The 16,669-nt window shown below is 47.9% G+C and overlaps 1 protein-coding gene across 1 annotated transcript in view; it reads left to right on the forward strand.

Moving 5' to 3' along the window:
* Window positions 1-16,669, forward strand: part of LOC143282249 (3'-5' RNA helicase YTHDC2-like) — a 190,670-nt gene that overhangs the window by 99,267 nt on the left and 74,734 nt on the right. The window contains exon 9 of the mRNA XM_076587848.1: window positions 12,450-12,534. Within this exon, the coding sequence (XP_076443963.1) occupies window positions 12,450-12,534 (85 nt within the window). The remainder of the gene's footprint in view (window positions 1-12,449; window positions 12,535-16,669) is intronic.

Below are 16,669 nucleotides of genomic sequence, written 5' to 3' on the forward strand. Positions count from 1 at the left end.
TAAGTGTCAGAAATTCGGACACGTGAGAGACAGATGTAAGGAGGAAGAGGCGTGTGGCACCTGTTCGAAGGCGGCGCACCAGGGCGATTGCGTCAGTGCAGCCCTGTGTGCGAACTGCGGAGGTGGCCACCCGTCCTCATCGAAGGACTGCCCCGCCTGGAAGAAAGAAAAACAAATTCAAAAAGTCAAGACAGAACAGAAAATTTCCTTCTTTGAGGCAAGGAAACAGGTGGAGGCCGCGTCGCCTAGGACGTCGTATGCCTCTGTCGTCAGATCCGGGACGGTGGACGTCGCGGTCCAGACGACGTCCACAGGAACGCAGACGGACGACTTAACCGCCTCGTCGGAACCGTTGGCCTTGGGTGGAGGCGCTGTGTCCACCCCTTCCCATCCTGCGCGGCAGTCCTCAGGGGCTGCTGGGCGGGAGAGAAAAGCCTCGGGCGGAGGCACGTTGTCCGCCTCCCGCCCCACCCCACCCCCCGGGCCCCCTCGCCCCGCCTCTCGTCTGCCTGGCCCTCGGGCTGGCGGAAGTGGCCGGAAGCCCCCCGCACCTCCAAAACTCAAGGAGGGGAGGGCTGCGGCCACGGCGGGATCGGGAGGGGCCGAGTTGGTGGATATTCCGACCCGGTCGGAACCCGAAAAATTTATGTCAAAGAACAAATATTCCATCCTGGCGGACCTTGAGCCACCGCAAGTGGAGGAGCAGGGGGTAGCGATGGAATAGGCTGCTGCTTTATTTTTTTTATTTTTTTAAAAAAAAAAACCTTTTTAATGGCAGTGATCCACTGGAATATCCGGGGATTCTGTGCCAACTTCCAGGAACTCCAGCTGCTTTGTCGTGCTTTGAAACCTTCAGTGCTGGCACTGCAGGAGACTCTGCAAAGAGATGGCAAGGTTTTATCTCTCTCTGGTTTTAACTCCGTTTTTAAACCCGCTCAACCGAAGCAAGAGGGGTTGACGGGAGGTGTCGCTCTTTTTATTCGAAAGTCCCTTTTATACAGTACAGTTCTTTTAAGCACCCCTTTACAGGCGGTGGCAGTCAGAGTCACGCTCGAGAAAACCATCACTGTCTGCTCTCTCTACCTTCCCCCTTCCGTCCGTGTTCTGAGGCAGGACCTCATGAACCTGGTCGACCAGCTCCCACGTCCGTTTTTACTGTTGGGCGACTTCAACGGACACTCCCCGCTCTGGGGAAGTGAGATGACATCAGCCCGAGGTCTTCTCTTAGAAAACCTTCTCTCTGACATGGACTTGTGCTGTCTTAACGACAAGTCTCCCACTTACCTGCATCTGTCCTCTGGAAAGCTCTCGTGTTTAGATCTGTCGGTCTGCGATCCATCATTGGTCCTGGACTACGAGTGGAAAGTGCACGACGATCTGCACGGGAGTGACCACTTTCCTGTCATCCTCCGCCCCACAGATGGAGAAGGTGACTCTCTGCCTGACCGCCTGTACTACGACAAAGCAGACTGGAGTTTTTTTACCACCAAGATAAGAGCTGAGCTGCAGGAAGAAACAGTATTGAAAAGCAAGGACCCTGCTGACGCTCTGACTCGGATCGTTTTAGATTGCGCCAAAGCAGCAGTCCCATCGTCTACCTCCAAGCCTCAGGTCCCTAGAACGCCCTGGTTCAACGCGGAATGTCGGGAGGCCCGCAAGTCTCGGAAGAGAGCGCAGCGACGCGTCTTTCGGAGACCGGAGTCCGATAGCGTTCGAACCCATCAACAGCTGAGGGCGAAAGCCAGGTATGTTTTTAAAAAGAGCCAGAGGAAGTCTTGGAGAGATTTCTGCTCTTCCTTAACCTCCAACACACCCAAGAAGAAAGTGTGGAGGGTTTTAAAAAGAATTAAGGGCAAAAACGCATGCCCGACCTTCCACCATCTTAAACTTTCAGACGCTCTGGTCACAGAGAAGAAAGCAGTTGCCAATTTGCTTGCCTCCACAATAGAACAGAACTCGAGATCTGCTAACAAATCTGCTCGCTTTCTTAAAACCAAAAACCTGTCAGAAAAAACACCATGTAACTTCTTTTCCGACAACACAGAGAATTACAACCTTCCTTTCACAATGAACGAACTTAAATCTGCCCTTCAGACCTGTACGGATTCCTGTCCAGGAATGGACGAAGTCCATTATAAACTCCTAAAGCACCTTCCCCAAACCTGTCTGGACACCCTGCTTAAAGTTTATAACCACATCTGGGTCACAGGCTTCTTTCCACCCTCCTGGCGGAAAGCCCTCATAATCCCGCTGCCGAAACCGGGAAAAGACCCCTCGAACCCCTCCAACTACCGCCCAATTGCACTGACCAGCTGCGTCTGCAAACTGATGGAGAAGATGGTCAACGGTAGACTGATGTGGAAACTAGAGACCGACGGCCTTCTGGCGAAGGAACAGTGCGGTTTCCGCAAGCATCGCTCTACCGTTGACCATCTGGTTCGTCTGGAAACCACGATAAGAAATGCTTTCGTCAACAAACAACATGTGGTGGCCATATTTTTTGACCTGGAGAAAGCTTACGATACCACGTGGAAATTTGGTATTCTTTCCGACTTGCACAAGCTCGGCTTCCGAGGACACCTGCCTCAGTTTATCCACAATTTTTTACAAGACAGACAATTCCAGGTGAGAGTCGGCACCACCCTGTCCGACATTCACGAGCAGGAGCTGGGTGTCCCGCAGGGGAGCATCCTGTCGCCTGCTCTGTTCAGTATCAAAATTAATGACATCGTTCAATCCGTTCAGAAAGGATCGGACAGCTCGCTGTTCGTGGATGATTTTGCTTTATATGCAACCGGCAGCACGTACGCCAGCATCCAGCGACGGCTTCAGCTCTGCGTCAACAAAATCCAGTGTTGGGCAGAGGAGAATGGCTTCACATTTTCGTCCTCCAAAACTGAATGCATCCACTTTCATAATTTTCGCCAATTCTATCAGGACCCTGAAATCCGTCTGGGAACATCCACCATCCCGGCGGTCAAGGAAGCCAGATTTCTAGGGGTCGTCTTCGATCAGAAGCTGAATTTTCTCAGCCACATTAAACAGCTGAAAATATCTTGCCTAAAAGCCCTGAACATCATCCGAGTTGTGGCACACACAAACTGGGGTGCTGATAAGAGGACTCTCTTGCACCTCTACAGAGCCCTGGTCCGGTCCAAACTGGATTATGGAAGTGTTGTATACGGCTCGGCCAGACCGTCCTACCTGAAACTGTTGGACCCTGTACACCACCAAGGGCTCCGTCTCAGCTTGGGTGCTTTCCGCACCACCCCTGTGCACAGCCTGTATGCAGAGGCGGGGGAACCACCTCTTTCCAACCGCAGACTGAAGCTGACCCTGAACTATTATTTGAAATTGTTTTCGGAACCTACAAACCCTGCTTACGATGCTGTATTCAACAACCCTTTCGATAAGAAATTTACAGACAACCCAAACTGCATACCTCCTCTCGGACTCCGCATTCAGCCGCACTTGGAAAATGCCGATCTGGATGTCGGTGGCATCTCAGATTTCTCTAAGTTCCCTGACAGCCCCCCGTGGACCTTTACAACACCTGAGGTCCGATTCGATCTGGCCTCGTACCGTAAGGACACCACCAGCTCTCTGGCCTACAGAACCTACTTTTCGGAACTGTGCCACAAATTCCCCACCTTTCAAGGCATCTTCACTGACGGTTCCAAGTCAGAGGACGGAGTCGCCGCATCTGCGTTCTGTCCCGCCTTTCCTGACCGGCCCTCAACGGAACACATCCTGTCTGACAGCTCGGTATACACCGCGGAACTGACCGCACTGGTCCTGGGATTAAAAATGGTTCTCTCTTCCAAACAGAAGAGATTCATGATCTTTTCCGACTCCTTATCAGCCCTGGAGGCGATCGCCTGCAGGAATATCACTCATCCCAAACTGCTGGAATTTTATGAAACTTTTACTCTCGCAACGAAGAAAGGATACGAGGTTGTGTTGGCCTGGGTTCCCGGACATGTTGGCATTCGTGGTAACGAAAGGGCGGACCTGCTGGCCAGGAACGCTGTAAAGAAAGAATTGTCCAGATCCTTGGTACCCTATACAGACATGAAGCGGAAGGTCAATTCTTACGTTAAAGATCTTTGGCAAGAGAAATGGAACACCCAGATAGACAACAAGCTCTTCCAGATCCGTCCGGACCTGGGGGAGACCCTCCCTTCGGGGGTGAAGAACAGAAAGGAGGAATCTGTGCTGTGCAGACTGCGTACGGGGCACACTTTTTTTACTCATTCTTACTTGTTGAAGGGGGAGGAGGCCCCTCGATGCGTTCCCTGTGACGAGCCTCTCACCGTGAAACACGTGCTCCTTGACTGTTGGGATCTGCATGACGTTAGACGCAGACATTACACGGCGGTTTCTTTGAAGACTTTGTTTCGTGATGTCCCTCCGTGGGCGCTGATGGACTTCTTAAAAGAAGTGAACCTTTTTAACCAGATTTGAAGGTTTTAAACTATGAAAGTTTTTTTTTTAAACTTTGGAGTGGAAAGTTTGAAGTGGTTTCTCGTTTTAATTGGTTGTTTTTTTTAGCCTTGTAGTAGTAATTGACGCGGCGATAGCCTTGAGATGGCCTTAGTGGTCGGCGAGGCTCTAAGCACCATAATTTCATTTTTCAGTGTCTGGCAGGATCGCTCAGATCCATCAAGAGGCTGAGGAGCGGAGCGTTTTTAGTACAGACAGAATCCAAAAGACAGACACAGCTCCTTCTCAAGGCGACCACTTTCGTGGATAGGGCAGTGAAGATTTCCCCTCACAAAGGTCTCAACTGCTCAAAGGGAGTCATCAGATGCCCGGAGTTGAAAGGTGTGTCTGAGGCCGAGATCAAGAGCGAACTGTCCTCTCAGGGAGTGACCGATGTGTACAGGGTGACGGTGAGGAAGGGGTCGGACAGAGTCCCGACCAACACTTTCTTCCTCACCTTCTGCTGCCCGGATGTCCCCAAGGACATTCGGGTCGGATACCTGCTAGTTAATGTCAGCCTGTACGTACCGTCCCCTCTGAGATGCTTTAAGTGTCAGAAATTCGGACACGTGAGAGACAGATGTAAGGAGGAAGAGGCGTGTGGCACCTGTTCGAAGGCGGCACACCAGGGCGATTGCGTCAGTGCAGCCCTGTGTGCGAACTGCGGAGGTGGCCACCCGTCCTCATCGAAGGACTGCCCCGCCTGGAAGAAAGAAAAACAAATCCAGAAAGTCAAGACAGAACAGAAAATTTCCTTCTTTGAGGCAAGGAAACAGGTGGAGGCCGCGTCGCCTAAGGCGTCGTATGCCTCTGTCGTCAGATCCAGGACGGTGGACGTCGCGGTCCAGACGACGTCCACAGGAATGCAGACGGACGACTTAACCGCCTCGTCGGAACCGTTGGCCTTGGGTGGAGGCGCTGTGTCCACCCCTTCCCATCCTGCGCGGCAGTCCTCAGGGGCTGCTGGGCGGGAGAGAAAAGCCTCGGGCGGAGGCACGTTGTCCGCCTCCCGCCCCACCCCACCCCCCGGCCCCCCTCGCCCCGCCTCTTGTCTGCCTGGCCCTCGGGCTGGCGGAAGTGGCCGGAAGCCCCCCGCACCTCCAAAACTCAAGGAGGGGAGGGCGGCGGCCACGGCGGGATCGGGAGGGGCCGAGGTGGTGGATATTCCGACCCGGTCGGAACCCGAAAAATTTATGTCAAAAAACAAATATTCCATCCTGGCGGACCTTGAGCCACCGCAAGTGGAGGAGCAGGGGGTAGCGATGGAATAGGCTGCTGCTTTATTTTTTTTAAAAAAACCTTTTTAATGGCAGTGATCCACTGGAATATCTGGGGATTCTATGCCAACTTCCAGGAACTCCAGCTGCTTTGTCGTGCTTTGAAACCTTCAGTGCTGGCACTGCAGGAGACTCTGCAAAGAGATGGCAAGGTTTTATCTCTCTCTGGTTTTAACTCCGTTTTTAAACCCGCTCAACCGAAGCAAGAGGGGTTGACGGGAGGTGTCGCTCTTTTTATTCGAAAGTCCCTTTTATACAGTACAGTTCTTTTAAGCACCCCTTTACAGGCGGTGGCAGTCAGAGTCACGCTCGAGAAAACCATCACTGTCTGCTCTCTCTACCTTCCCCCTTCCGTCCGTGTTCTGAGGCAGGACCTCATGAACCTGGTCGACCAGCTCCCACGTCCGTTTTTACTGTTGGGCGACTTCAACGGACACTCCCCGCTCTGGGGAAGTGAGATGACATCAGCCCGAGGTCTTCTCTTAGAAAACCTTCTCTCTGACATGGACTTGTGCTGTCTTAACGACAAGTCTCCCACTTACCTGCATCTGTCCTCTGGAAAGCTCTCGTGTTTAGATCTGTCGGTCTGCGATCCATCGTTGGTCCTGGACTACGAGTGGAAAGTGCACGACGATCTGCACGGGAGTGACCACTTTCCTGTCGTCCTCCGCCCCACAGATGGAGAAGGTGACTCTCTGCCTGACCGCCTGTACTACGACAAAGCAGACTGGAGTTTTTTTACCACCAAGATAAGAGCGGAGCTGCAGGAAGAAACAGTATTGAAAAGCAAGGACCCTGCTGACGCTCTGACTCGGATCGTTTTAGATTGCGCCAAAGCAGCAGTCCCATCGTCTACCTCCAAGCCTCAGGTCCCTAGAACGCCCTGGTTCAACGCGGAATGTCGGGAGGCCCGCAAGTCTCGGAAGAGAGCGCAGCGACGCGTCTTTCGGAGACCGGAGTCCGATAGCGTTCGAACCCATCAACAGCTGAGGGCGAAAGCCAGGTATGTTTTTAAAAAGAGCCAGAGGAAGTCTTGGAGAGATTTCTGCTCTTCCTTAACCTCCAACACACCCAAGAAGAAAGTGTGGAGGGTTTTAAAAAGAATTAAGGGCAAAAACGCATGCCCGACCTTCCACCATCTTAAACTTTCAGACGCTCTGGTCACAGAGAAGAAAGCAGTTGCCAATTTGCTTGCCTCCACAATAGAACAGAACTCGAGATCTGCTAACAAATCTGCTCGCTTTCTTAAAACCAAAAACCTGTCAGAAAAAACACCATGTAACTTCTTTTCCGACAACACAGAGAATTACAACCTTCCTTTCACAATGAACGAACTTAAATCTGCCCTTCAGACCTGTACGGATTCCTGTCCAGGAATGGACGAAGTCCATTATAAACTCCTAAAGCACCTTCCCCAAACCTGTCTGGACACCCTGCTTAAAGTTTATAACCACATCTGGGTCACAGGTTTCTTTCCACCCTCCTGGCGGAAAGCCCTCATAATCCCGCTGCCGAAACCGGGAAAAGACCCCTCGAACCCCTCCAACTACCGCCCAATTGCACTGACCAGCTGCGTCTGCAAACTGATGGAGAAGATGGTCAACGGTAGACTGATGTGGAAACTAGAGACCGACGGCCTTCTGGCGAAGGAACAGTGCGGTTTCCGCAAGCATCGCTCTACCGTTGACCATCTGGTTCGTCTGGAAACCACGATAAGAAATGCTTTCGTCAACAAACAACATGTGGTGGCCATATTTTTTGACCTGGAGAAAGCTTACGATACCACGTGGAAATTTGGTATTCTTTCCGACTTGCACAAGCTCGGCTTCCGAGGACACCTGCCTCAGTTTATCCACAATTTTTTACAAGACAGACAATTCCAGGTGAGAGTCGGCACCACCCTGTCCGACATTCACGAGCAGGAGCTGGGTGTCCCGCAGGGGAGCATCCTGTCGCCGGCTCTGTTCAGCATCAAAATTAATGACATCGTTCAATCCGTTCAGAAAGGATCGGACAGCTCGCTGTTCGTGGATGATTTTGCTTTATATGCAACCGGCAGCACGTACGCCAGCATCCAGCGACGGCTTCAGCTCTGCGTCAACAAAATCCAGTGTTGGGCAGAGGAGAATGGCTTCACATTTTCGTCCTCCAAAACTGAATGCATCCACTTTCATAATTTTCGCCAATTCTATCAGGACCCTGAAATCCGTCTGGGAACATCCACCATCCCGGCGGTCAAGGAAGCCAGATTTCTAGGGGTCGTCTTCGATCAGAAGCTGAATTTTCTCAGCCACATTAAACAGCTGAAAATATCTTGCCTAAAAGCCCTGAACATCATCCGAGTTGTGGCACACACGAACTGGGGTGCTGATAATAGGACTCTCTTGCACCTCTACAGAGCCCTGGTCCGGTCCAAACTGGATTATGGAAGTGTTGTATACGGCTCGGCCAGACCGTCCTACCTGAAACTGTTGGACCCTGTACACCACCAAGGGCTCTGTCTCAGCTTGGGTGCTTTCCGCACCACCCCTGTGCACAGCCTGTACGCAGAGGCGGGGGAACCGCCTCTTTCCAACCGCAGACTGAAGCTGACCCTGAACTATTATTTGAAATTGTTTTCGGAACCTACAAACCCTGCTTACGATGCTGTATTCAACAGCCCTTTCGATAAGAAATTTACAGACAACCCAAACTGCATACCTCCTCTCGGACTCCGCATTCAGCCGCACTTGGAAAATGCCGATCTGGATGTCAGTGGCATCTCAGATTTCTCTAAGTTCCCTGACAGCCCCCCGTGGACCTTTACAACACCTGAGGTCCGATTCGATCTGGCCTCGTACCGTAAGGACACCACCAGTTCTCTGGCCTACAGAACCTACTTTTCGGAACTGTGCCACAAATTCCCCACCTTTCAAGGCATCTTCACTGACGGTTCCAAGTCAGAGGACGGAGTCGCCGCATCTGCGTTCTGTCCCGCCTTTCCTGACCGGCCCTCAACGGAACACATCCTGTCTGACAGCTCGGTATACACCGCGGAACTGACCGCACTGGTCCTGGGGTTAAAAATGGTTCTCTCTTCCAAACAGAAGAGATTCATGATCTTTTCCGACTCCTTATCAGCCCTGGAGGCGATCGCCTGCAGGAATATCACTCATCCCAAACTGCTGGAATTTTATGAAACTTTTACTCTCGCAACGAAGAAAGGATACGAGGTTGTGTTGGCCTGGGTTCCCGGACATGTTGGCATTCGTGGTAACGAAAGGGCGGACCTGCTGGCCAGGAACGCTGTAAAGAAAGAATTGTCCAGATCCTTGGTACCCTATACAGACATGAAGCGGAAGGTCAATACTTACGTTAAGGATCTTTGGCAAGAGAAGTGGAACACCCAGATGGACAACAAGCTCTTCCAGATCCGTCCGGACCTGGGGGAGACCCTCCCTTCGGGGGTGAAGAACAGAAAGGAGGAATCTGTGCTGTGCAGACTGCGTACGGGGCACACTTTTTTTACTCATTCTTACTTGTTGAAGGGGGAGGAGGCCCCTCGATGCGTTCCCTGTGACGAGCCTCTCACCGTGAAACACGTGCTCCTTGACTGTTGGGATCTGCATGACGTTAGACGCAGACATTACACGGCGGTTTCTTTGAAGACTTTGTTTCGTGATGTCCCTCCGTGGGCGCTGATGGACTTCTTAAAAGAAGTGAACCTTTTTAACCAGATTTGAAGGTTTTAAACTATGGAAGTTTTTTTTTTAACTTTGGAGTGGAAAGTTTGAAGTGGTGACTCGTTTTAATTGGTTGTTTTTTTTTAGCCTTGTAGTAGTAATTGACGCGGCGATAGCCTTGAGATGGCCTTAGTGGTCGGCGAGGCTCTAAGCACCATAATTTCATTTCATTTCACCCAGACGGACAACAAGCTCTTCCAGATCCGTCCGGACCTAAAAGAGACCCTCCCTTTGGGGGTGAAGAACAGAAAGGAGGAGTCTGTGCTGTGCAGACTGCGTACGGGGCACACTTTTTTTTACTCATTCTTACTTGTTGAAGGGGGAGGAGGCCCCTCGATGCATTCCCTGTGACGAGCCTCTCACCGTGAAACACGTGCTCCTTGACGGTTGGGATGTGCATGACGTTAGACGCAGACATTACACGGCGGTTTCTTTGAAGACTTTGTTTCGTGATGTCCCTCCGTGGGCGCTGATGGACTTCTTAAAAGAAGTGAACCTTTTTAACCAGATTTGAAGGTTTTAAACTATGGAAGTTTTCTTTTACCTTTGGAGTGAAAGTTTGAAGTGGTGACTCGTTTTAATTGGTTGGTTTTTTTTTTATCCTTGTAGTAGTTATTGACGTGGCGATAGCCTTGAGATGGCCTTAGTGGTCGGCGAGGCTCTAAGCACCATAATTTCATTTTTCATTTGGTGTTACATATACTTACCATGTCAAACTCGAATGCCCGCCCGTCCGTCCCCGCGTCTCCGCCGTGGTTCTCATGGGGCATTTTCGTTCATGGCCACGGAATGATTCAGCGCTTATAGCTGTTAGAGGCGTTTGATTGGCTAAGAGCGGGCCAGACTAAGAGGGGCGTCTTTTCACTGTTAGCTGCACGAAATTTGGCCAAACAGAGCAAACCATAGGCCTAGTTTGCATCAGTTTGACATGGTAAGTATATGTAACACCAAACATGGAGTATAATACAAACTCCTCCTTTTGATTGTACACAAATGTTTATGGATGTTTAGAATTTTCATTGACTTTATTCCTCTACCTGTGAGTCATACAGTGCAGACCAAACAGGTCCAAGGAACGTAAATTATCCTCAAACATTCTAAAAGACAGGGAGAAAGAAAGTGTTATTTACGTACCATAAGTTGCTGATGAAAATTGGACATGCAAGATTTGTCCAAACGGTGTGAGACAGTTCAACAGAAGGGACATGTGTCATACATCCTAAGGCAGACAAGGGGGGTAAGATAGAATTGCTCCATTTTTACTGCACACAACATTTGGTTTGACAAACACTCATTTTTACTGGTGAGCAAGAATATGATTTTGATTGTTATGTATGTACTGGCAACACCCTACCCCTATCTCTCTCCACCCCTTCCACTCTCAGCTTTTTTAGTTGTTCAAATTAAAATTCAAAAGACATTCTTTGCTTCAAGCAGTTTTAACAGAAAACTTTCTTTCTGTTTATTCAAATGCTCGCCCATCGTTAAAGCCTTGACCCCCAACCCTCACCCTGTTTTTTTCTCAGGGCAGAGCCTCAGCGGAGTTCATCTTACTGAAACAGACATATACTTTGAATAAATGTGTCGGTGCAAAAATGATACTGAGGGCGCCTTAAGGTCCTGGAGTTACTGAGATTAATGAAATGATTGACAATATGCAAGAGGAATTGGATCAGGAATTACAAGAAATGGAAAAAATATGAAAAAGTCAGAGAGGAGCTCGGAGATGAGTTTTGACATTCATCAAGGCGATCAAGGAGAAGAAATGGTCGAATGGTCCCAGATACAATGTGCCGCTCACCACACTGCAAACCACATGGTGATGTGCAGCATAGTCATGACTGACCTTCTGCTGCCAGCATATTGAGTCACTCATTGCCAGACATTTCAACACTCTTGGATTTCTTGTTTTGTTTGTGCCACTTGTTTGTTTTTTGTTTTTCCCCCTCCAAACTGCTATTGAAGAAACCAACAGGTATATTTGGCAGAAGCAAGCTGTGAAGGGCATACCTGACTGGCTTTTTTTTAACACCACACCTGAAAAAGTAGGCTGTTTGACAGCCAAGTGGTGACACATTGAGACATCACACAAGTGTTTGTTCTGCCAGGTTTCTCTCTGTTGGCACAACAATGACTGTTTTCATAACTACCTTGGCCAGAATATTGCCAAACAGTAGAGTAGCTTCTGTCCTCCCCTTTTTTATGCATACCTGTGTTTTATGGTGACAGTGGTGATCATAATGTTTGATTTTTACTATGTACAGTTGCTCTGTTTTACTGGAAGGAGATAGGTGACAATCCATGATCTTTCACACATGGACAAAGTGTAATTATTATAAGGAGATGGATGATAATCACGTGATCTTTTTGGGACAGATAAAATGTAGTTATATTGCATGATTTCATGAACTCACCTGCCAAATTTCATTCTTCTAAAGGTTCATGTGCATCTCAAGTCTATTATAAATCATGTGCACACATTTTGAGAGCAAAAAACACACATACAAACTGAGAAAAACAAACCGCTGGGTTATTACATAGACTCACTTTGTTTACGCAAATCTAGGGGTGTTTCACTTCAGAGAATCTGAATGTAAAATGGTTAAAAGTGTTGCTTTTATTTTCTGACCAACACTGCACATGTCTGTGTCTTTTACTCTTTGGCCTGGTTGATGCTTGGATACATTTTGAAAGGAAGTGTAGAGTATTGCCTTGTCACATAGTTCCACATTGAAACACAGATTATTCACATGGCTTGACTAGTGTGGAAACAAAGAGACACCTCCATGGCAAACTGACAGTCCGGCAACATTGTGAGTGTAGTCTGTCTGCCACCCTCCTCTTCAACCTCCCACCCCCATTCACATCTATCACAACAGTGTTTGTGATTTATATAAAAAAAAAAAAAAAAAGTAGCACAAATGAAATCAACAAAGCTGAATTTAAATGTATGCATTCTGTCTTGCAGGTGTAAGGTGATGGTGCTTCATTCTGCCATGCAATCATCAGATCAGAAGAAAGTGTTCAACAGTTATCCTCGCTACAGGAAGGTGGTGAGTCAGAGCCGGCAAGCACATGATATGCAGTAAACACTACAAAGGTTGAAGCACAGGTGCAGAAACCTTGAAGGAGAGAGATGGAGATCTTTGTGTGTATGTGGGAGGGGGTGTGTGTAAGAAATATCACACTGTAAGGTTGGCAATGAAAGGGGTGAAAGTACCTGTGTGTGTGTGTGTGTGTGTGTGTGTGTGTGTGTGGTATACTTTAACTTTTCCAAACAGCTGCTAGTGATAGAGAAACAAACTAGGCATGGTGATAGCTAACAGTAAAACCTATATACCTATCTCCTTTATGAAGATTCTGCACATCAGTGGAAGTAATCAAAATGCTTGCATTGGTTCTCATCTTTTATTGCCATTGGCCTTGAATGTCTTTCTGATATTCATAGCCACTACACCCCATCTCAAAATCTGTTCTTCTTCAGGTATTCAAATTCTCTGTGTGGCATCTGTCAGGACACTTCGGAAACATTATAATCTATATCAGAGGTTCCCATAAAGATAAAATGTAAGGGTCCCAGGGACCCTCAGTGTGAATTTGAATTTTCTGGGGTCCTTCCAGGATTTTTAAGGGTTCTCATGTTGAATTAAAAATAACCACTTTAACAGTCACATGGTGGTGGTGGTGTGTCCATCGAGATCGATGATGACCATCGTTGTCATCCAGATGGGGGATGGGGGATGGGGGGAGGGTGGTGGGGTGGGGGGAAGGATGCTCATGAATCTATCTGTGAGTGCGCAGATGGCTGAATAGTCCAATCTGCGCACGAAATGTTCGCTGACAGTTGGGGCAGACAAAGACAGGTATATCATTGTCAGGGAGCTTGTTTGCCCGTGACTTTCTGGCCTGCCTCTTCTGAACAGCTGCAGCAGTCCTGTTGGCCTCGCACAACTTGGCGCCTTTGTGCACAGCAGCGCGCCATTTGTTACGGTCCACTGCAGATTCCTCCCAGGAGTCAGGGTTGATATCAAACGCTTTCAGAGAGACTTTCAGAGTATCTCTGAAGCGCTTCTTCTGACCTCCATGTGATCTCTTCCCTTGTTGCAGCTCGCCATAGAAGAGCCTTTTGGGCAGCCGATGGTCTGGCATGCGCGCCACGTGTCCAGCCCAGCGAAGCTGGGACTGCATCAGGATGGTGAGGATGCTGGGAAGGGTGGCTTTTGCGAGCACCTCTGTGTCTGGGGTCCTGTCTTGCCACTTGATGTTCAGTAGCTTCCTGAGGCATGTTGTGTGGAAGTGGTTCAGCTTCTTGGCATGTCGTTGGTACACTGTCCAAGTTTCGCAGCCGTACAGTAGTGTGGGGAGAACTACTGCTCTGTAGACCTTTAGCTTGGTCTCAAGACTAATGCCTCTTCTGTTCCAGACATTTGCATTGAGTCTACCAAAAGTTGCACTTGCTCTTGCAATCCTGACATTCACTTCATCGTCGATGGTCGCATTTCGTGACAGTGTGCTGCCAAGGTATGTGAACCGCTCCACCGCACTGAGTCTCTGACCGTTGACTGTGATGTTGGGCTCAACGTAGGGTTTCCCTGGGGCTGGCTGATGGAGAACTTCAGTTTTCCTCGTGCTGATGGTAAGGCCGAAGTTCCTGCTGGCAGTGGCAAACTTGTCGACGCTGAGTTGCATGTCAGCTTCAGATCCAGCGTTGAGGGCACAATCATCAGCAAACAAAAAGTCTCTGATGATGTCTGTCATGACCTTCGTTTTTGCTTGAAGCCTTCTGAGGTTATACAGCTTGCCATCTGTTCGGTACTTTAGGCCGATTCCAACATCGCCATCTCTGAAGGCATCAGTAAGCATTGCAGAGAACATGAGGCTGAACAGCGTTGGAGCCAGGACGCAGCCTTGCTTGACACCATTTGTGACAGCAAAAGGAGCAGATGTTTCGCCATTGTCCTGGACTCGAGCCTGCATGCCTTCATGGAATTGGCTGACCAAGGAAATAAATTTCCTAGGGCATCCGTACTTGGCCATGATCTTCCACAGTCCCTCTCTACCACTTTAACAGTCACATACACACGTACAAAAAACACAGGTTGGATAATGCCTTGTCAAGTTGAAGACTTTTATTACTTTCAGTCAGCCAGTTTTTTGTTTCCACCATCATTAGAACTATCATTTTATGTCATTGTGAATTGCACTATCTGAGCCAAAGCGTTTGTCTCTCCGTCGTTCAAATAAGTTTGTAAACTTCACTGTCACTTGCTTTCACTGAACCTGATTTAATTTGTCAAGAAAATGGCAAGCTACAACACAACACAAGCAAAATCATTTGGTCTTGAATCATAGAAAATACATTTGAATAGTATGAGGCAGGTCTGGGAAAAGTTATCCGATGCCGCAGTAAACAAGGGACACAACTCTAAACACTTGGTATTGTCTGTTTGTTCATTAATAGTGTTACTGCTGAGTCAGTGGCCTCGAAGATCAACCAAGAAATTAAAACTTGTCTGTAAAATTGTCTGCGTCCTTAGGACACACAGTTCTGAAAATTGGGGGTCCTTTTCAGATTTTTGTACATAAAGGACGTGCTACATTGCATTATGGGAAACACTGTTAAATGTGTGCATATGTTCTTCCTATGAATTCTCCATATTATGCTAAATTTGGAATTGACAATGGGATAATGTGTGTGGAATATGTGTTAGCTGAATTATTGATGACTGAAGATGAATATGATGTAATCATATGTGGGGACCTGAACGGCAGAACATCAGACAATTTTCCTTCATTGAATACCCAATTTGACAGTTCCTCCTTTTCAAAAGACAATGACAATATCAATTCAATCAGACAATCAGCAGACTATGAACTTGTAGGGTTGATTTTGAATATGTGTGTTTCATATGGTTTGTGTATTCTAAATGGAGTATGTAATGGCGACCTACAGGGTTGCTACACATACATCTCTGACTCAGGTTGTTGTGTGAATGCTTATTTTCTATTGTCGAAGATATATTTAATGAAATACAAACAAATTGTCTTCTTAATGTGGCTGAGAGAATAGAGTCTGATCATCAGCCTTTAGTGTTAATAATAATGATAATAATAGTTTATTTATATCGCACCTTTCATTAAAATACAGTTATGCTCAAGGCACATTACACGAGTAAAATATAACAAAAATAAAAACTCTAGACAAAAATCACAACCACATGTAAAAAAAAATCTTCAGAAACCTCCAAAAACTATTCCATGTGAACAATACAGTCAGTGGTTGCATTTTGAACAGATTCCTGACCTGTTTTGTGAGTTAATAGGGATTTCTGACCGTAAACTGATGCGGAAGTGGAAGTACTCATAGAAGAAAACAGTAAAGAAGAGGACATCATCATATACACAGATGGCTCAGTCACCAAAGACCAATCCGGTTGGGGATTCACTGCGAAACAAAATGGAAAAACAGTTAGGGAAGAGAATGCTGCCTACAAAGTCACAACCTCCAGCCTAATGATGGAAGTTGAAGCTGTGACACATGCACTCCAGTGGCTATCGTCCATCCATACGCCCGGAAACCAACATGCCATGATTCTAACCAACTCAATGAACCTCATACAGAAAATTGAAAACGGAATGGGAAGCCCAGAGTGGCCTAAGGCAATGCGCAACTCTCAGATTAAAAAACTCACATGGTCATACTGCCCGGACATGCATGTGTTAAGGGAAATGAGTGAGCTGACAGACTTGCTGGTAACGCAACACCAAACGAGCAGCCTACATCTAGGAAAATCGGAAATCCTCAGAAAAGTCAAAGAATATCAAAAAGAACAGGTACAAGGCCATCACACCATCGATCGCCTCAAAGAAATAAAAGCAGAGAGAGGGAGTGGCCGTAAGTCTAACATGAAAGGTAGAGCACGATGCTTTGCTAATCAAACAAATATCGGCATCATTTCCAAACCAACATTGCGCAAATTTCTTCAAAATGGAACAGAGTCTCTGTGGGCTTTTCCAAATACAATAGACTGAGCAACACACTAGACGCTACGTTCTTGGCATCAGAGATCTTTTCCCATCCCTCTTGCGGCCAATCAGTGGCAGCCTCTGTGCGTGTGTGTATGTATGTGTTTGTGTGCATGTGTGGGCCTGTATTTTTGAGTGCGTTTGTGCATGCGCGAGAGTGTA

The sequence above is a fragment of the Babylonia areolata genome, chromosome 5 (assembly GCF_041734735.1).
Source record: "Babylonia areolata isolate BAREFJ2019XMU chromosome 5, ASM4173473v1, whole genome shotgun sequence".
NCBI lineage: Eukaryota > Metazoa > Mollusca > Gastropoda > Neogastropoda > Buccinidae > Babylonia > Babylonia areolata.